At 34.2% G+C, this 17,827-nt stretch overlaps 3 protein-coding genes across 3 annotated transcripts in view; 2 read left to right on the top strand and 1 right to left on the bottom strand.

Annotated features, from left to right (window-relative positions):
• The window catches only part of LOC123504859 (glutamate-gated chloride channel alpha-like), a 294,033-nt gene that overhangs the window by 108,157 nt on the left and 168,049 nt on the right, over positions 1-17,827 (top strand). The window lies entirely within an intron of this gene.
• Positions 1,712-12,716, top strand: LOC123504860. The gene is made up of 4 exons (XM_045255764.1): positions 1,712-1,851; positions 2,001-2,148; positions 2,554-2,700; positions 12,071-12,716. The coding sequence occupies exons 3-4, from the start codon at positions 2,626-2,628 to the stop codon at positions 12,581-12,583; spliced, it is 588 nt and encodes a 195-aa protein (XP_045111699.1). The 5' UTR covers positions 1,712-1,851; positions 2,001-2,148; positions 2,554-2,625; the 3' UTR covers positions 12,584-12,716.
• LOC123504861 (putative nuclease HARBI1) lies at positions 12,811-16,449 on the bottom strand. The gene is made up of 2 exons (XM_045255765.1): positions 16,295-16,449; positions 12,811-13,928 (listed from the first exon to the last, which is right to left on the bottom strand). Exons 1-2 carry the CDS (start codon positions 16,447-16,449, stop codon positions 12,866-12,868), a joined length of 1,218 nt encoding a protein of 405 aa, XP_045111700.1. The 3' UTR covers positions 12,811-12,865.

Here is a 17,827-nt window from a genome sequence, read left to right as displayed (position 1 = left end):
GGCAACATGCAGTCCTTCACGTTCGTGGCCCTAATCAACAACAAAAACAAGCTTGTGTTTCATATTCCTACATACTTGTAAATAATATAACAATATAACCTTTTACTTATATAACGCTTCTACTCCTACCGTACTCCACAAAGCTCCCAGCTGTCCGCCCTGGACGTCACAACATTCAACCTGCCCACCCTCCTGGCGGTCTCAGGCCGCCCCTCTCGGTAACCTGCAGTCCTTCGTGTTCGCGGCCCTAATCAATATATTCCTACATAGTTGTAAATAATATACCAGTATAACAATATAACCTTTTACTTACCTGAATAACCATAAAAAATTATTGGTTGAAAACTCGAGAATATGCTTAGAAAGCACAAAAACTCGAGTTACGTACAAAATCAACTTACGTCATGTTTCAGGAACGTAACTCTGACGTAACTCAGGACCTTACTGTATATATATATATATACTCGTGTATATATATATATATATATATATATATATATATATATATATATATATATATATATATATATACAACAATAACGAAGGTTCACACAACGAAATTTCGCTACAACAAAGGTTTCCTTTTACTACTATCTGCTCGTTTAACGAACACCAAACTTGCTTTAACGATATTTTATCCAGGTAATTTTTTCCAAGTTTGAAAGCCTTGCCATATCACGCAAGTCGACAGGCTTTTGAATACACCAGCGCCTCTCGTGGACAAAACGCGCAGCACTCACTCCCCCTAGTTCAAAACAATAACAGTGTCAGCAGCAACTCGTCTTCTTCCCTCGCTCTACATGCCACCAAAATGTCCTGCAATGTCGCCTAGCGTTGCTAAGAAGACCAGGAAGTCTCTTACTCTCGAAATGAAGCTGGATATTATTCACAGACACGAGAGAGGCGAGAAAACTAATAGCTTTGCTTCCCACCATGGCTTGACTCCATTTACTGTCTACCATTTTCAAGTCAGCAGACTCTATTAAGAAGGCTGGTGAGATCATATCTTCCTTGCAAGCTAAAAGAACCACCTGAACTTGTAACTCTGCAATGGATAAAATGGAAAGCCTTGTGGAAATGTGGTACATAAGTTTTGTATGCGGTACAATGATGCGCCCTTTGTTTACATTCCACAGGTTGCCAGCTAGCATATTTCCCGCTTCACTCTCCCTCCCTTCATAATTTAAGATCATCAACATTATAAAAGGTGTCTTCAGTAGCAGCGTGGCTGGGGCTAAACAGAGTCAAACGGAGGCAAGTTTTTGCAAACGCGAGCAAATGCCTTTCCAAAGCGTTTGCTCTCGTTTGGCAAACGCTTTTTAGCCAGTCAGTGTGGAGCAACCCCATCAACCTCATGGAATGAGATCAAGAAGGAGTTACATTTCAAATAAAATTTAATAGTAAGACGTGTTTTAGGCCATGAAAGTATATTAATATTTAAGTTTGCTTATTGTGTGGCATACTGAAGAAAATCAAAATCAAACTCAATGCGTAAAATAAATCAATGAGCTGGTGGTAGCTAGCAACATGTCGCATCCATCCATCCATGCTGCGGGTGTTGTCCGATTCCATGCTTCTACTCGTGACTTCCATACAATAGTGAAGTTACGTTTCTACTTTCAAGTGAATAATATCAAAAATGACTGCAAATACTAATAAATTATAACATTAAATGATTATAAAATACATTATCTGTTAAAATATTTGGTAAACAATTTATACAAGCGCCAGAAATCCGCACCCATACATTATCAGTGGAACACATTCAAAACAATCCCAGTGCAGACAAACGCCACAGATCTCTAAATACTGAGGATCCACAGTTTTCTCGAGAAATATGGATGGAGCCATGTAAGTATGGACGAGACATTGGACACTGATAGATCACTCACCTAAATGTGTACATGAAAATATAGATTGATATATAAACTTTGAAGATATGTAATACCTGCAAGTGGCAGGTTAGGTTAGTGTCCCACAGTTTTTTAATCACTTTGCAGGTTTGAGTGTGATATTTGCAGCCAGAGGTTTTCAAGCCCAGAGGCAGCATAAGGCTGCTATAACTACCATATTGAAATGGTGGTGCCCAATGCATCTTCTCAATCTCTGAATTGTCTCAGGAGGAACAAAAAGACAGCAAAACTTCTGGTAGATATATATCATATGTGCACGTTTCTCATTCCATTGTATTGCAAGCACTGATATGTATATCATGTTCATCTTAAGACAAATAGTAGGTATCCATCACAAATATGCAATTGGTTTCACTCTCATATTGGAAATCAACCATATATAATTTAAATTACTTCTTACTTTAATGTGAAGAGATAATTAAAGAGTAGGGCAGTGATGGCAAGTCAGTACATGTAAAACAATAAAAATAGTTTATACTTTTCTGTCACAGCTATCAACATTAGTGAAGTTTTTAGGAGTGAAAATCAGGGATATATGTAGAATGAGAGATAAATATATGTGCCTGTTAGAAGGAAATTAGTTGTACTGAAAGAACATTGATATTGACCTTTCAGATAACCATCTTAATTTTTATTCTAGATTGGTGGGGAAAGAGAAAGGAAATTTGCAGTCTGGAGGCAACAGAAACACTTATCCAGCTTGTAAAGGATAATGACAAGAGGCTCAATGACAAAAACCAAGAAGAGTGTCATTTGGAGACACATTACAGAGGCCATGCAACCACTTGTAAGTAAACACATATCATATATAATATGTCATCTAGGGTCTGTTGATTAGCATTCTTGCTACATTTAAATCATAGTCAGTGATTAGCCAACCCAGCTGTTCTGGTGTAAGGGGTCATTAGCTGCCATGGCTTTAAAGGCAGTTGGGCTAGGAATGAGTGGAGAAACCATGTGCAGTTTTTGTGTAAGACTTCTCCAACCATTACTCAATGTCACTTCCTCAACATATATATATATATATATATATATATATATATATATATATATATATATATATATATATATATATATATATATATATATATATATATATATATATATATATATATATATATATATATATATATATATATATATATATATATATATATATATATATATATATATATATATATATATATATATATATATATATATATATATATATATATATATATATATATATATATATATATATATATATATATATATATATATATATATATATATATATATATATATATATATATATATATATATATATATATATATATATATATATATATATATATATATATATATATATATATATATATATATATATATATATATATATATATATATATATATATATATATATATATATATATATATATATATATATATATATATATATATATATATATATATATATATATATATATATATATATATATATATATATATATATATATATATATATATATATATATATATATATATATATATATATATATATATATATATATATATATATATATATATATATATATATATATATATATATATATATATATATATATATATATATATATATATATATATATATATATATATATATATATATATATATATATATATATATATATATATATATATATATATATATATATATATATATATATATATATATATATATATATATATATATATATATATATATATATATATATATATATATATATATATATATATATATATATATATATATATATATATATATATATATATAACACCACACGCTATGCAATGTGCTTGAGTGAGAATCGTTATTGGTATTGAGGGGCAACCAGAGCGAGTGAACGAGTGTACAGAGTGAACGTAGCCTGGTGGCGTGTACATAAGAGTGATCGGAGGTGTGAGAATCTCCACATTCCAAACGACAGAGCGGGAACCACACAAAGGCCAGTCATAGCAGCCGCCAACGCATCCCACCACACACACGTAGCTACCAGGCCTGGCCCCCAGTGACCACACACCCACATGCTCCCAGGAAGAGTAAAAAAAAATGGATAGACTGGTAAGAAATAAATTACCAAATTCAAAATATGTCGATGAGGCCCAGGGAGCAAAGCCGAAAGTGGCCAGTCCATCTTCAACAGGAGTTGGTGAAGAAATTAAAAGTTCAGAGGAGTGAGGAAGAGCAGGATAGAGAATTCCGCAAGGCTTTGAAGGAAAGAGTTAAGAGACTGAAGGAAAATGAAAAACGATTGGTGGATGAGAATGCACACTTGAGAGTGGAGGTTGAAAAATACAAGAGATGGTTGGAGGAGAAAATGGAGAGAGTAGTAAAGGAGAAAGATGACTTTAAGGAAATGATTAGTGAGCAGAATGAAAGGTTTGAAAGGAATGGGAACTGAAGAAATCACAATGGACTGAGTCGAGGGAAGCAGAGATGGTTGGATTACAAGAAATAATTAAAGATCAGTTGAAGGAAGACAAAAAAGAAAGGTCCAAGGAACTGGTTAATGTAATGAAGAATAAGGAAACATTGATAAGAGAAATAGCAGAAAAGAAGAAGAGTGTGTTAATATTTGGGATGAAAGAACAAAATATAACATATAAGCCTAAGAGAATTAAGGAAGAATTAAAACGGTAAGAGATCTGTTCAAAAATCTAAATGATGATGAAAAAAGACCTACAAGAAGAAGTGGAAGAGATCCATAGACTGGGTCCGTATAAGGAGGAGTGAGCAGACCGATTAAAGTAGTACTGAAGTCACAACAATCTGCGGAGGATATCCTATATAGAACATCAAAGTTAAGAGAGATAGAAGGTTGTAAAGAGGTGTTTGTGAGAAAGAATAGAAATGAGGAAGAGAGGAGAAGATATAAGGAATTGGTGGAAGAGGCGAGAAGGAAAAATGATGAGCGGTCTGAGGAGGAAAGAGAAAAGTTTTTGGAGAGTTATAGGAGAGAGAGTCAGAAAGTGGTATGTGGAAAGAAGGAATGCGGAGGAACCCCTAGAGGGAGCAGTGGGTGGACCGTAATGTATACTAATATAGATGGGATACTGTCAAGTAGATTGGAATTGCAAGACTATATGATGGTGGAGAAGCCTGATATAGTGTGTTTGACTGAGACAAAATTGCATGAAAAACAAAGATAAATTTGGATAATAAATATAATATATGGAGAAAGGATAGAGAGTAAAGGTGGAGGAGGAGTTATGATTATGACGAAGAAATAAATAAATGTGGATAAGGTTTGGTATGGGAAGAACAACGCAGAAGTGATAAGCATAAGGATAAAAAGTGATGGAAAAGAATTAATAATCATGGTGACCTATGTACCTCCTAAAACAAATTCTTGGACATTAAGGAATACGACAATATGATCAAGGATACTTTACAGAGTTTGGAAAGTGTATTATCTGGAAAAAGAAAGGTGATACTAGTAGGAGATTTTAATTGTAAGGAGGTGGATTGGGAAAATCTAGTAAGTGGTGTTGGAGAGGAAGCATGGGAGAGAGATTTCTTAATCTAATGATGGAAAATATGATGGAACAGAGGGTGAAGGAAAATACTAGATATAGAGGAGATGATGAACCGGCTAGACTGGATTTGGTGTTAACAAGAGAAGTGTACCTATGTGGAGATATACAATACAAATGTCCTTTGGGAAAGAGTGATCATGTGGTTATGGAAATGCAGATAGCAACAACACAGCGAAGGAAAGACGAGACATACAGGAGTGGTAGATTGAATTATAGAAAGATGGACACAGAAAGTTTGAAAAATTATTTCAGAAAATTAGATTGGGAGGAGATGTTACAAATCAGAGAAGTGCAAAAAAATATGAGATTTTTATGAAATATTATAAAGAAGGAGTTATGAAATTTGTACCAAAGTATAAACCGAGAGAGGAAGGAAGAAAGGATTGGTTTAATGCAACTTGTGTTAAGGCTAAGGAAAAGAGAGATGTGGCTTGGAAAAGATGGAAAAGAGCAGGAATATACTAAATAAGGAGAATTATAGAGTGGCGAGAAATGAGTATGTGAGGGTAAGGAGGAGGAAGAAAGAAAATTTGAAAAGATATTGTAGACAAGAGTAAGGAACATCCAAAATTGTTTTACAGGTTCATAAATGGTAAACTTAAAAGAGAGAGTCCATTGAAAGATTAAAAGGAGAGCAAGGGATAGTAGATGACCCTAAGAATATAGCGGAATTGCTAAATAATAGGTTTCAGCAAGTATTTACTGAAGAAACAATGTTTGTAAAGCCTCAGAATGTACAAGGAAATGTGCACATGGATGACATTAAGATACCTAAAAGGAGTTATATAAAATGTTGGAGGAACTTAAAGATGATAAAGCGATGGGACCAGATGAAGTTTCAGGAAAATTATTGAAGGAGTGTAGAGAAGAATTGATTGATCCATTATATGATATTATAAGGTGTTCATTAGAAACAGGGAAGTACCAGTAGAGTGGAAAAGAGCTGAAGTGGTGCCCATTTATAAGGGAGGCAGTAAGGAAGAGCCTCTTAACTATAGACCTGTGTCTCTAACAAGTGTGGTCGGTAAGATTTGTGAGAGGGTGATAAAGAAATATTGGATACGGTTCCTGGAGGATCATAAGTTATTATCGGATCATCAATTTGGCTTTAGGAAAGGGAGGTCATGTGTAACAAATCTACTGAGCTTTTATTCAAGAGTGGTTGACAAAATACAAGAGAGAGAGGATGGATGGACTGTGTATATTTGGATTTAAAGAAAGCTTTTGACAAGGTACCTCACATGAGACTGCTATGGAAATTAGAGATTTATGGAGGACTGAAAGGAAAAGTGTTAAAGTGGATGGAAAACTACTTGAGATGGAGGGAGATGAGAACGGTAATAAGGGATGCAAAGTCGGACTGGTTGGTGGTGGAGAGTGGAGTCCCACAAGGCTCAGTGCTGGCACCAATACTTTTCCTTGTATATATTAATGACATGCCAGAGGGAGTAAACAGTTATATTAATTTGTTTGCGGATGATGCGAAGTTGTGTAGGTGTGTGAAGAGTGAAGAAGATTGTGAAATTTTACAGGCAGATCTGGATAAGATTTGGGAGTGGAGCAAGAGGTGGCAAATGGAATTTAATCTGAGCAAAAGTCATGTGATGGAGATGGGGAAGAGTGGAAGACGGCCAAGAGGGTCATATAAGATGGGTGAAGAAGTAGTGTTGAAAAAGGTGGAAAAGGAAAAGGATTTGGGAGTGATAATACAAGACCATGGGCAGTTTGAGGCTCATATTGATAAGATGTTTGGAGAAACGTATAATTTGATAAAAATATTGGATTAGCCTTCCATTATATGGATAAAGATATGATGAAGAAATTAATTAGTATGGTAATTAGACCAAGATTGGAATATGCTGGAGTGGTTTGGTCCCCTTATAAAAAGAAGCATATAAGGAAGTTGGAGAGATTGCAGAGAATGGCAACAAAAATGGTTCCGGAATTGGCAGAAATGACCTATGAGGAGAGATTAAAAGAAATGAATTTGCTTACCTTGGAACAAAGAAGAGAAAGAGGAGATTTAATACAGGTTTATAAACTGTTGAACGGACTGGATGAAGCGGATAATGAGGAAATGATGTTGAGAGAGGAAAACTTAAATAGAACTACGAGATCGCATAGTAAAAAGATAGCCAAGGAATATGCTTGAAGGATGTGAAGAAATATAGTTTCCCACTAAGATGTGTGGAGGTGTGGAATGGTTTGAGTGAGGAGGTGGTGTCAGCGAGGAGTGTGCATAGTTTTAAAGGAAAGTTGGATGTGTGTAGATACGGAGACAGGGCCACACGAGTTTGATACCCAGGCCCTGTAAAATTACAACTAGGTGAATACACAGACACACACACACACACACACACACACACACACTTTGTTCACAAGCATTTAAGAAACATTTAATTTAACAATTTTTGATTGAATAATTGAATAATAATGCTGTATAGAAATGTTTATGTGATCAATATTTACTAGAATTATGAATTTTTACATTATAGCAAAGTAATTTTAATGTATTAAATATGATTCATTATCCACACCTAAAAGTCATTACTTAGCAATGTAGAATAAGGAATTTTTTGTAAATCCTCAATAATATACAGGCATGAATTTTTTTCCATCAGATCAGTGGACAAATTTAACTGGCCTATAAAAAGGTATATTTTTTATGCTTGTATGTGCAACACCTTTGTCCAAAGTATGGTGTGATGGGCCAAGCCCTTGTTATCCTAATGCTTTATCAGTCTAGCTGTTTGTTAGATAATTACCCAAAGATTCATGATGCTTATGCATATGTGTGGCTTGCATTTGGTGTGTGTTTTTTGTGTCATGCTGTGATTAGTTTTATTCTAAATACCACAATTAACATTACTGAGTGACACTTGCATTATGATCTTTTCACAGTGGCAATCTTGGTTATGGAAAGGATAAACACTCTATAAGAACTGAGATTTGCATACACAGTGGCAATCTTGGTTATGTTCTTAATGGTATAAACTTCTCATATAGAAGAGATATCACACAATAAAAAAAATATATATATATATATATATAATATATATATATATATATATATATATATAAATAAAATATAAAAATAATATATATATATATAAAAAAAAAATATAATACAATATATATAGAAATACTTTGAAAAATAAAGAGACACAAAAAAGAGTTTCAAAGTGGTTCTGGAGAATCTTGGATATGAGACTGAGGAAGTGGTTCATAACCCAGAAAAGTACAGCAAGAAAGGACTAAAGAAACTTACGTATGAGCGGAATGTAATGTATTCCAACATAAATGGAGTGATATCGGGATTTTAGAACTCAACGATTACTTGAGGGACAAGAACCCAGATATTGTGGGTCTTACTGAAACAAAACTGAGAGAGGAGAAGACCTGATGATGGTTGGAGAAGGAAATATAATGTTTGGAAAAGAAATAGAGTAGGTAAGATGGGAGGAGGAGTGATGTTGCTGGTTAAAAAGATATAAAGGTGGATCAAGTGAAAGAAGGTATGGGAAAGGCAGAAGTGCTAAAGATCAGAGCAGAAACTAATGAAGGAAAAAGAGGCACTACATAGTGGTGTACGTACCACCTAAGACAAATGCATGGTCAGTACAGGAATATGAAGAAATGATAAGTGATACAGGAACATGTCTGGAAGAAATGTTGGGTGGCTGTGAACGAACTATAATGATGGGAGATTTTAATTGTAAAGAGGTGTGTTGGGAGGACTGGTCAATGGAAGGATCAGAGACAACATGGGGAAATACACTATTGACACTGGCAATGGAAAATGTGTTAACTCAGTGGGTCAAAGAAGATACTAGGTTTGGAGGAGAGGGAGCATCGTCAAGACTGGACTTGGTCTTTAGTACAGAGCCAATGGTCATTGAGGAGATGAGGGTGGAGTGCCCTTTAGCAAAGAGTGATCATGCAGTTTTGGAGTTCAAGGTGATAGATGAAGAGAAATCTAGAAGAAATGAAGAATATAAAGTGGGAAGATGGAATTATGCCAAGACAGATTTTGGAAACCTAAAGAAATTCTTTCAAGAGACAAATTGGATGAAATTCAAGAGTGCTAAGGAGCAAATGAAAAGTGGAAGGAATTTATAAAATATACAAAGAAGGTGAGAAAAATTTGTACCAATAAGACAACATAGAGAAGTTGGAAAGCAGGACTGGTTTAACGATAGATGTGAAAAGGCTAGAACAAGAAAAGAGGATGCATGGAAGAGGTGGAGAAGGAAAAGACGGATTAAGCAGTGGGAAAGTTACAAAAGAGCAAGAAATGAATATGTGTTGATTAGAAGAGAAGAAAGAAAGAAACAAGAAAAGGATATAATTGATAAATGTAAAGACCAACCAAGGCTTTTTACAGACATGTGAACAACAACATCAAAAATAGAGAAAGTATTGAAAGTTTAGAAGTAAATGGAGTATGCAGTGAAGATCCCAGGAAATGGCAGAGGCTATGAATGGATGCTTTCGGAAGGTATTCACAAAGGAGACTGCTTTTGACAAACCACTGGTAATGGAACAGAAAGGGATTATGAAGGAGTTTCAAGTAACTGTGGAGGAGATCAAGAATATGATGGGGAGTTTAGAAGTGAGAAAAGCTGTGGGACCTGATGGGGTATCAGGATGGATTTTAAGAGAATGCAGGAGCAACTGGCAGAAAAAGTTTGTGAAGTAATTGATGCCTCATTAAGGGAAGGTGTAGTGCCCCAAGACTGGAAAAGAGCTAACATTGTCCCAATCTATAAATCAGGTAACAAGAGAGACCCATTGAACTATAGACCAGTGTCACTTACAAGTGTGGTAGCTAAGATGTGTGAGAGGGTGGTGAAGAATAGATGGACAGACTTCTTGGAGAAAAATGACATACTTTGTGAGTGTCAATTTGGTTTTAGAAAAGGGCGTTCATGCACGACAAACCTGATATGTTACTATTCGAGGGTGATAGATGTAATACAGGAAAGAGATGGTTGGGCTGATGGAATATATCTGGATTTAAAAAAGGCCTTTGATAAGGTACCACACCGGAGACTGATCTGGAAACTTGAAATGGTAGGAGGAGTGCATGGCAGTTTACTAAAATGGATGGAAGACTTTTGGTAGGAAGAGAAATGAGAACAATAATTAAGGACAGACCATCAGAATGGGGCTTGGTGGAGAGTGGAGTTCCACAGGGATCAGTGTTGGCACCAGTAATGTTTGCGGTCTACATAAATGACATGGTGGATGGGGTGTCCAGTTATGTGAGCCTATTTGCAGACGATGCAAAATTGTTAAGAAAAGTGAGATGTGACAAAGATTGCGAACTACTCCAGGAAGACTTGGACAGAATATGGAAATGGAGCTGTACATGGCAAATGGAGTTCAACACGACAAAATGCAAGAAAATAGAGTTTGGCAAGAGTGAAAGAAGAATCAGGAGTATGTACAAGATAGGAAATGAAGACATAAAACCAGTCATGAAGAAAAAGACCTTGGGGTGACAATTACCAATGACCTATCGCCAGAGAGACATATAAACAAAATAATTGGAGAAGTATTGAACTTATTGAGGAACATAAGAGTGGCGTTCGTATATTTAGATGAAGAAATGATGAAGAAAATAATTACTGCAATGATAAGACCGAGGCTTGAATATGCAACAATACAGTGGGCTCCGAACTTAAAGAAACACATAAGGAAACTAGAGAAAGTACAGAGGGCTGCAACAAAATGGTGCCTGACTTAAGAGATTTGACTTATGAAGACAGACTGAACAGAATGCAACTTCCGACCCTGGAAAACAGAAGAGAAAGGGGAGACCTGATAGCAATATACAGAGTGATGATTGGCATGGAAAAATGGATAGGGAAGATCTGTGTATGTGGAATGAAAGAATGTCGAGAGGGCATGGGAAAAACTAAAATGGCCACTTATAGGAGAGATGTGAAAAAATATAGCTTCCCTCATAGAAGGGTGGAAGCATGGAATAGTTTAGACGTGGAAGTGGTCAACGCAAGGAATATTCATGATTTTAAGAAAAAGCTGGACATTAGTAGATATGGAGACGGGACAGTACGAGCATAGCTCTTTTCCCGTATGTTACAATTAGGTAAATACAATTAGGTAAATACACAATTGGCAAATTTGAAAGTGGCCTCATGCACACAATTGGCAACAACAGAATTTAACTTCTTTCATTTCCCCCTTGTGTTTTTTTTCTTACCCATGCCACCATATACCACTCTTCCAATGTCCTCTCCAACACCACATTTACTCCTTATGCACTGCCCCACTCTATGACCTTTTCTATATATAACCTGCCTGAATCCCACCATATCAAACCACCTTTCAATTTCTGTTTATACACTGCTTTGTGTGGTTAGAAGCCTTTTACTGTAATTTTTTTATAGTTCTATAGTTGCCCTTCCCAATGATAGTTCTAAAGTTGACTTTTCTTTATGCTTGTGTATCTAAATCCTATTACCACATTACAATTTAGAATGCATATATTACCCCATACAGTTCCAGTATGTGTCATGCTTCATGTATGTTATTTCTTCCAATCTAATTGCCAGGAGTACAACTTGGCCAGGTGGAACAGAAGAGGAGATTCATCAAGGCTCACTACAGAGCCTATGAAGATAATAAGGCCAAGTCAGGTACAGGAAGGAAGACAGAGCCAGTCCATTATGATCTCTTCCTTCCTTAAGCATCAGCCTCTCTCTAAGCCTTCCCTGCTGGTAATTGAGGGCACTGCCAGCAGCCAGCAATGCATAATAGCTTTTGAGGCAAGCGCAGATCATGAGTGTGCCTTCAATGCCCAGCCTCAACCAGGAACAAGCTCTAGTTTAGTCCCAGTGATAGAGCCAGAACAAGCACCACCGCCAGACCAGTCACCAGAGCCAGGCCCAATCCACGATTTCATTTCAACGCCTCCACCTCCGCCAGCAAAAACACAAAAACGAATGAGGCCTGCCTCAGATAAAAAAGAGATTTTTGACATGTTAAAAGAAATAAAAATGTTAATGACTGAGTCACTGGTAGCTACTAAAGTACACCATGAAGAGCAAATCAGTCTTCTTAGATAAATGAATGAAAGGGATCAAATAAGACACGCTTTAAAAATTGAAATTAAACAGAGGCAGTTAGCATTACTAAATTTAAAAGCTGTGACAATGGAACGTGATGCTAAAAATTGTAATAAACATTAAGAACATATCACTTTTGTACCTAATTTAAAGTACCTTTAGTTGATAACAATTTCTTTCTCAATATATCTGGAGAATGTAATCCACAGGTTCATTTACATAAGGAATGATATCAATGAGTTTATTGTAGTAACATTACAAGTCATAATGTGATGAAAATGATTATGCAACTGTTGTGAGCATGATATGTTTATGAAACTCTCTACATTCTTTACAGTATCCTTGCAATAGCCATTGCTTTTCTCTTTCTTCCACCTGCTGAGTCTGACTTAACTTGGCACCACTCACTTGCATAGGACAGTTAAGTACCCCTTCCCTTTCCAAGAAAATTATATCTTCTGGATGCTGTAAGGCTATATTATGAAGGACACAACATGCTTTCACAATTTTTGGTATCCTCTCTATATCAGCATCTACATATTTCAAATGCCTAAATCTACCCTTCAGAAAATCAAAAGCATTTTCTATTGTGACTCTGGCTTTTGACAATTTTGTGTTAAACTTTGACTGGGCTTCACATTGGTTACCAATATTTTTTAAGGGCACCATCAAATGCTTGTGAAGCGGAAAAGCAGAATCTCCAACAATATGATAATTTGGTGATGAAAAAAATGTAGCATCAGAGTTTTGCATTTTTGTGAAAACGGTGCATGACCTAAACACACAGCTATCATGTGCTGATCCAGGGAAACCAGCCTGAATAAAGGAAAACTTTTTATCAGCAGTGCAGACTGCCATGAGATTGACAGTATGTCTCTGGTTTTGGTTAATGTAGTCTGCTTGTGTATCACTTGGTGCCTTGATGTGAATATGACATCCATCCACAGCCCCAATCACTTCAGGAATTCCTCCCAACATGAGGAATTCAATGGAAACTTGATGTTGTTCCTCAGCAGTTGGCCACACAATAACTTTTTTCCCTGCTGCACACAGCACATCAATCACTCTCTGCACACACTCAAAAACTGTCATTTGGGAAACTCCAAATAACTCAGATATTTCACAGTAGGTTGACTGTGTACTAAGATAACACAAAGTGAGGTACAGTGATTTTCTTGGTCCCAAATAAAGGGTGGTACCAGAAGATGATTCATCATAAGCCTTGTAAATGATTTCCAGAGTCCTTGCAAATGAATTCCTTGAAAGCCGAAGATGCCTGAAGAAGTCAATGTCACTCTTTGCCTCCAGAACTTCAGCTAACCCCTCCTGTCTTGGTTGGTGCTCCCTGGAAAAAAAAAGATTAATAAATGAAAATTAATAACCTTAATTGCATCATGGATATTTATGGATATGGAAAGTGGAGTAGATAAAATAAACAATAAGAACAGTAAAGAAGGCTTTGCATGCCTGGGAAAAGATCTACAGTTTTTTATTTGACCAGAGTCCCTTTAGCTGGTGTGGAGTGCCTTGGGAGCTTACAGTGTTGATCCCATCCCCAACTGCCCCCACTCCTTAATATTAAGGCTTGCTTCACTCGCAGTTTTCAAAGAAGAGGGCAAATGCTGCGGCAAACTTTGTGCAGCCAAACTTCATTATTATTTTTTTTACTCTTCTATATATTCTGTGAAATGGGAACTACTTTTTAAGTAATTAGATACTTTATTTACTGCCTGTTTCTTCCTGTCTAGATGAAACCCCAATAGTCTCTAAGTTTATGTTAACTAGATACAGGTTAGCTTAACCTAACCTAACCATATAATTTTCACTGATTATTGACCATTATGATTGTAGTGTATTATTTTCATTGTTTTTCTTTACATCAATATAGTATGGCTATTGTGTACATGAGGATCATTGCCAACAAAACTTAATAGTAAACATCCTGTTCAACAATCCTACCTGACGTGGTAAAGCAGCCTGGTCAGCCATCCTACCTTACCTGGTCAAGTGACTGGTAAAATGACAAACTGGTTAAATATCCTACTTCCCTGAAAATGGACTTAGGTTATTGATTAAAAAACCTGATTAAACCTGACATACAATAAACTGTCTTTCAATGAAAGATGTAATATGCTTTTGCAGTCAATAGACAATGTTATTTAAATAAATAAATATATATATATATATATATATATATATATATATATATATATATATATATATATATATATATATATATATATATATATATATATATATATATATATATATATATATATATATATATATATATATATATATATATATATATATATATATATATATATATATATATATATATATATATATATATATATATATATATATATATATATATATATATATATATATATATATATATATATATATATATATATATATATATATATATATATATATATATATATATATATATATATATATATATATATATATATATATATATATATATATATATATATATATATATATATATATATATATATATATATATATATATATATATATATATATATATATATATATATATATATATATATATATATATATATATATATATATATATATATATATATATATATATATATATATATATATATATATATATATATATATATATATATATATATATATATATATATATATATATATATATATATATACTATATATATATATATATATATATATATATATATATATATATATATATATACATATATATATATATATATATATATATATATATATATATATATATATATATATATATATATATATATATATATATATATATATATATATATATATATATATATATATATATATATATATATATATATATATATATATATATATATATATATATATATATATATATATATATATATATATATATATATATATATATATATATATATATATATATATATATATATATATATATATATATATATATATATATATATATATATATATATATATATATATATATATATATATATATATATATATATATATATATATACATATATATATATATATATATATATATATATATATATATATATATATATATATATATATATATATATATATATATATATATATATATATATATATATATATATATATATATATATATATATATATATATATATATATATATATATATATATATATATATATATATATATATATATATATATATATATATATATATATATATATATATATATATATATATATATATATATATATATATATATATATATATTTGGTTATGGTAGATAAGTTGTTTATTCTTGTCCTAAACTGAGGAGTAAGTCTTCAATTGATACATTATTAATATTGTTTGCTGTATTTGATGCACCACCAAGGTGATTTAAAATGTGATTTCCTCTATGGACGGGCTGGTGCATCAGCAGATTGTGGCTTCCACTGGTCCCTGGACTGTCTGTCCTGGATACTGGAAAGCCCACCAGGTGAGAGAACACAAGTTCACTAACTCCTTGCATGCTTTACCAGCTAGCAACGTCGCTAAATGCCAACATATATTAAACATGAAAAATCTTATCCACTACAGTCCACATGGTAAACAAAAAACATCGCCTGGATGGTGCATCATGTGGACAAAATCTTCAAACATTTACAAATGCCTTTATTTTTTTTACCTGCTATCCATGAGGGTGACTACAGTGGCTCCTATTAGTGGTATGATGTCCGCCAATGGGTTCCTCACCCTCGGGCAATACAAAGGATGAAGCACTGGTGGTCTGTAATATTCCTCATCAAGGAACAAATCTTCAAACTCGTCGAACTCTTCCATCTTGCTACTGTGTTTATCTTGATCATAGCGCGCGCTCCGTCGACTGATGTGTACGATAACAATTTCCAGAGATTGAAATCTTGGTCGTCTGGCAGCACCGATTGTAGCCAACGGTGTCTCGTGTTCAGTAAAAACGCAAACATGTTTGCCCTTCCCACCCTACTACTGAAAACGCCTAAAGTTACTTACATACATACATTAGTGTACATTATAATGACTTAGTCTTAAATTAAACTGCTTAAATGTTTAACTTCATACTTTTCAACTTTCATTAAACCTTTTACTGTACTATGATGCACTCTCGCTTTGTTTACTCTCAATGAAAGCTCAAGTCAGGGGTCAAACTTGTTATAATTGGTACGCTTAACAAAAATTTGCATAACGAAGGTTTTTTTAGAACGTAACCCCTTCGTTAAGCAGGGCTTGCCTGTATGTATATATATATATATATATATATATATATATATATATATATATATATATATATATATATATATATATTGTTACGTACGCCACACGGCTGTGGTTAACTGCTACAGCTCACTAGAGTGTTATTCTGGCAAAATCGTCAACTTTGTTACGGTCAGTACAGTGGGGATTATAAAACACTCCACAGAGTCCCACTACTATAACTCACAGCCGTAACCCTCAGATTCTTTCAAGGTCGCCAACAGTGTATAATTTCCCCCACTGTAAGGGAATCTCCTCAGCAACTCCTTCTCCTCCTGTACCCAACCAAGTAGAATTTTAAATGGTAGATGTTATGTGTAACAGGGCGAGGCCTTAATACCCCCTAGAGAAACCGCCCACAAGGACAATTCCACCCACTTCTATGAAGTATTAAAGCCTCTCCACACGCCTTGTCCACAGACTGTGATAACTCACAGACCGGAACAACACGCGCGGTATATTATATTACTATACTATCCTACTACAACAAGTGCTTCCTAACACCTGTCAGACTGATATCCCTAGCCTACTACTACTGCAATATATGATGTGTACAGCACATCCGGTGGTGTACACACAAGCCCAGACACCACCTACGGGTGACAACAGCTATACACGGAGTCCAGATACTCATCACAGACAAGTCTGGTGGACGACAACTACGCACCACTGGCCGACATGAAGCCTCTCAGCATTCGATAGTGTGCGTGGCTACTACAACTACAATACAGTATACTACTGAAACTATACAAAAGATGGTGGGGGCACACAGCCGCCCACCAAACCACACTGGTGACCACGGCCACCAACAAACAAACAGGACGACACAAAGTGTGTCTCTCCTCCGCGCCCCCACCCGAGTGGACGAACGCACGAGAAATGCAGCCCCAACCGGCCACACTTTCTCAGAACAACAAGCCTGTTGTTC

Source organism: Portunus trituberculatus, chromosome 17 (assembly GCF_017591435.1).
Source record: "Portunus trituberculatus isolate SZX2019 chromosome 17, ASM1759143v1, whole genome shotgun sequence".
Taxonomy (NCBI): domain Eukaryota; kingdom Metazoa; phylum Arthropoda; class Malacostraca; order Decapoda; family Portunidae; genus Portunus; species Portunus trituberculatus.
Note: the sequence above shows the minus strand (reverse complement) of the source record. Positions and strands in the feature narration are given on the sequence as shown.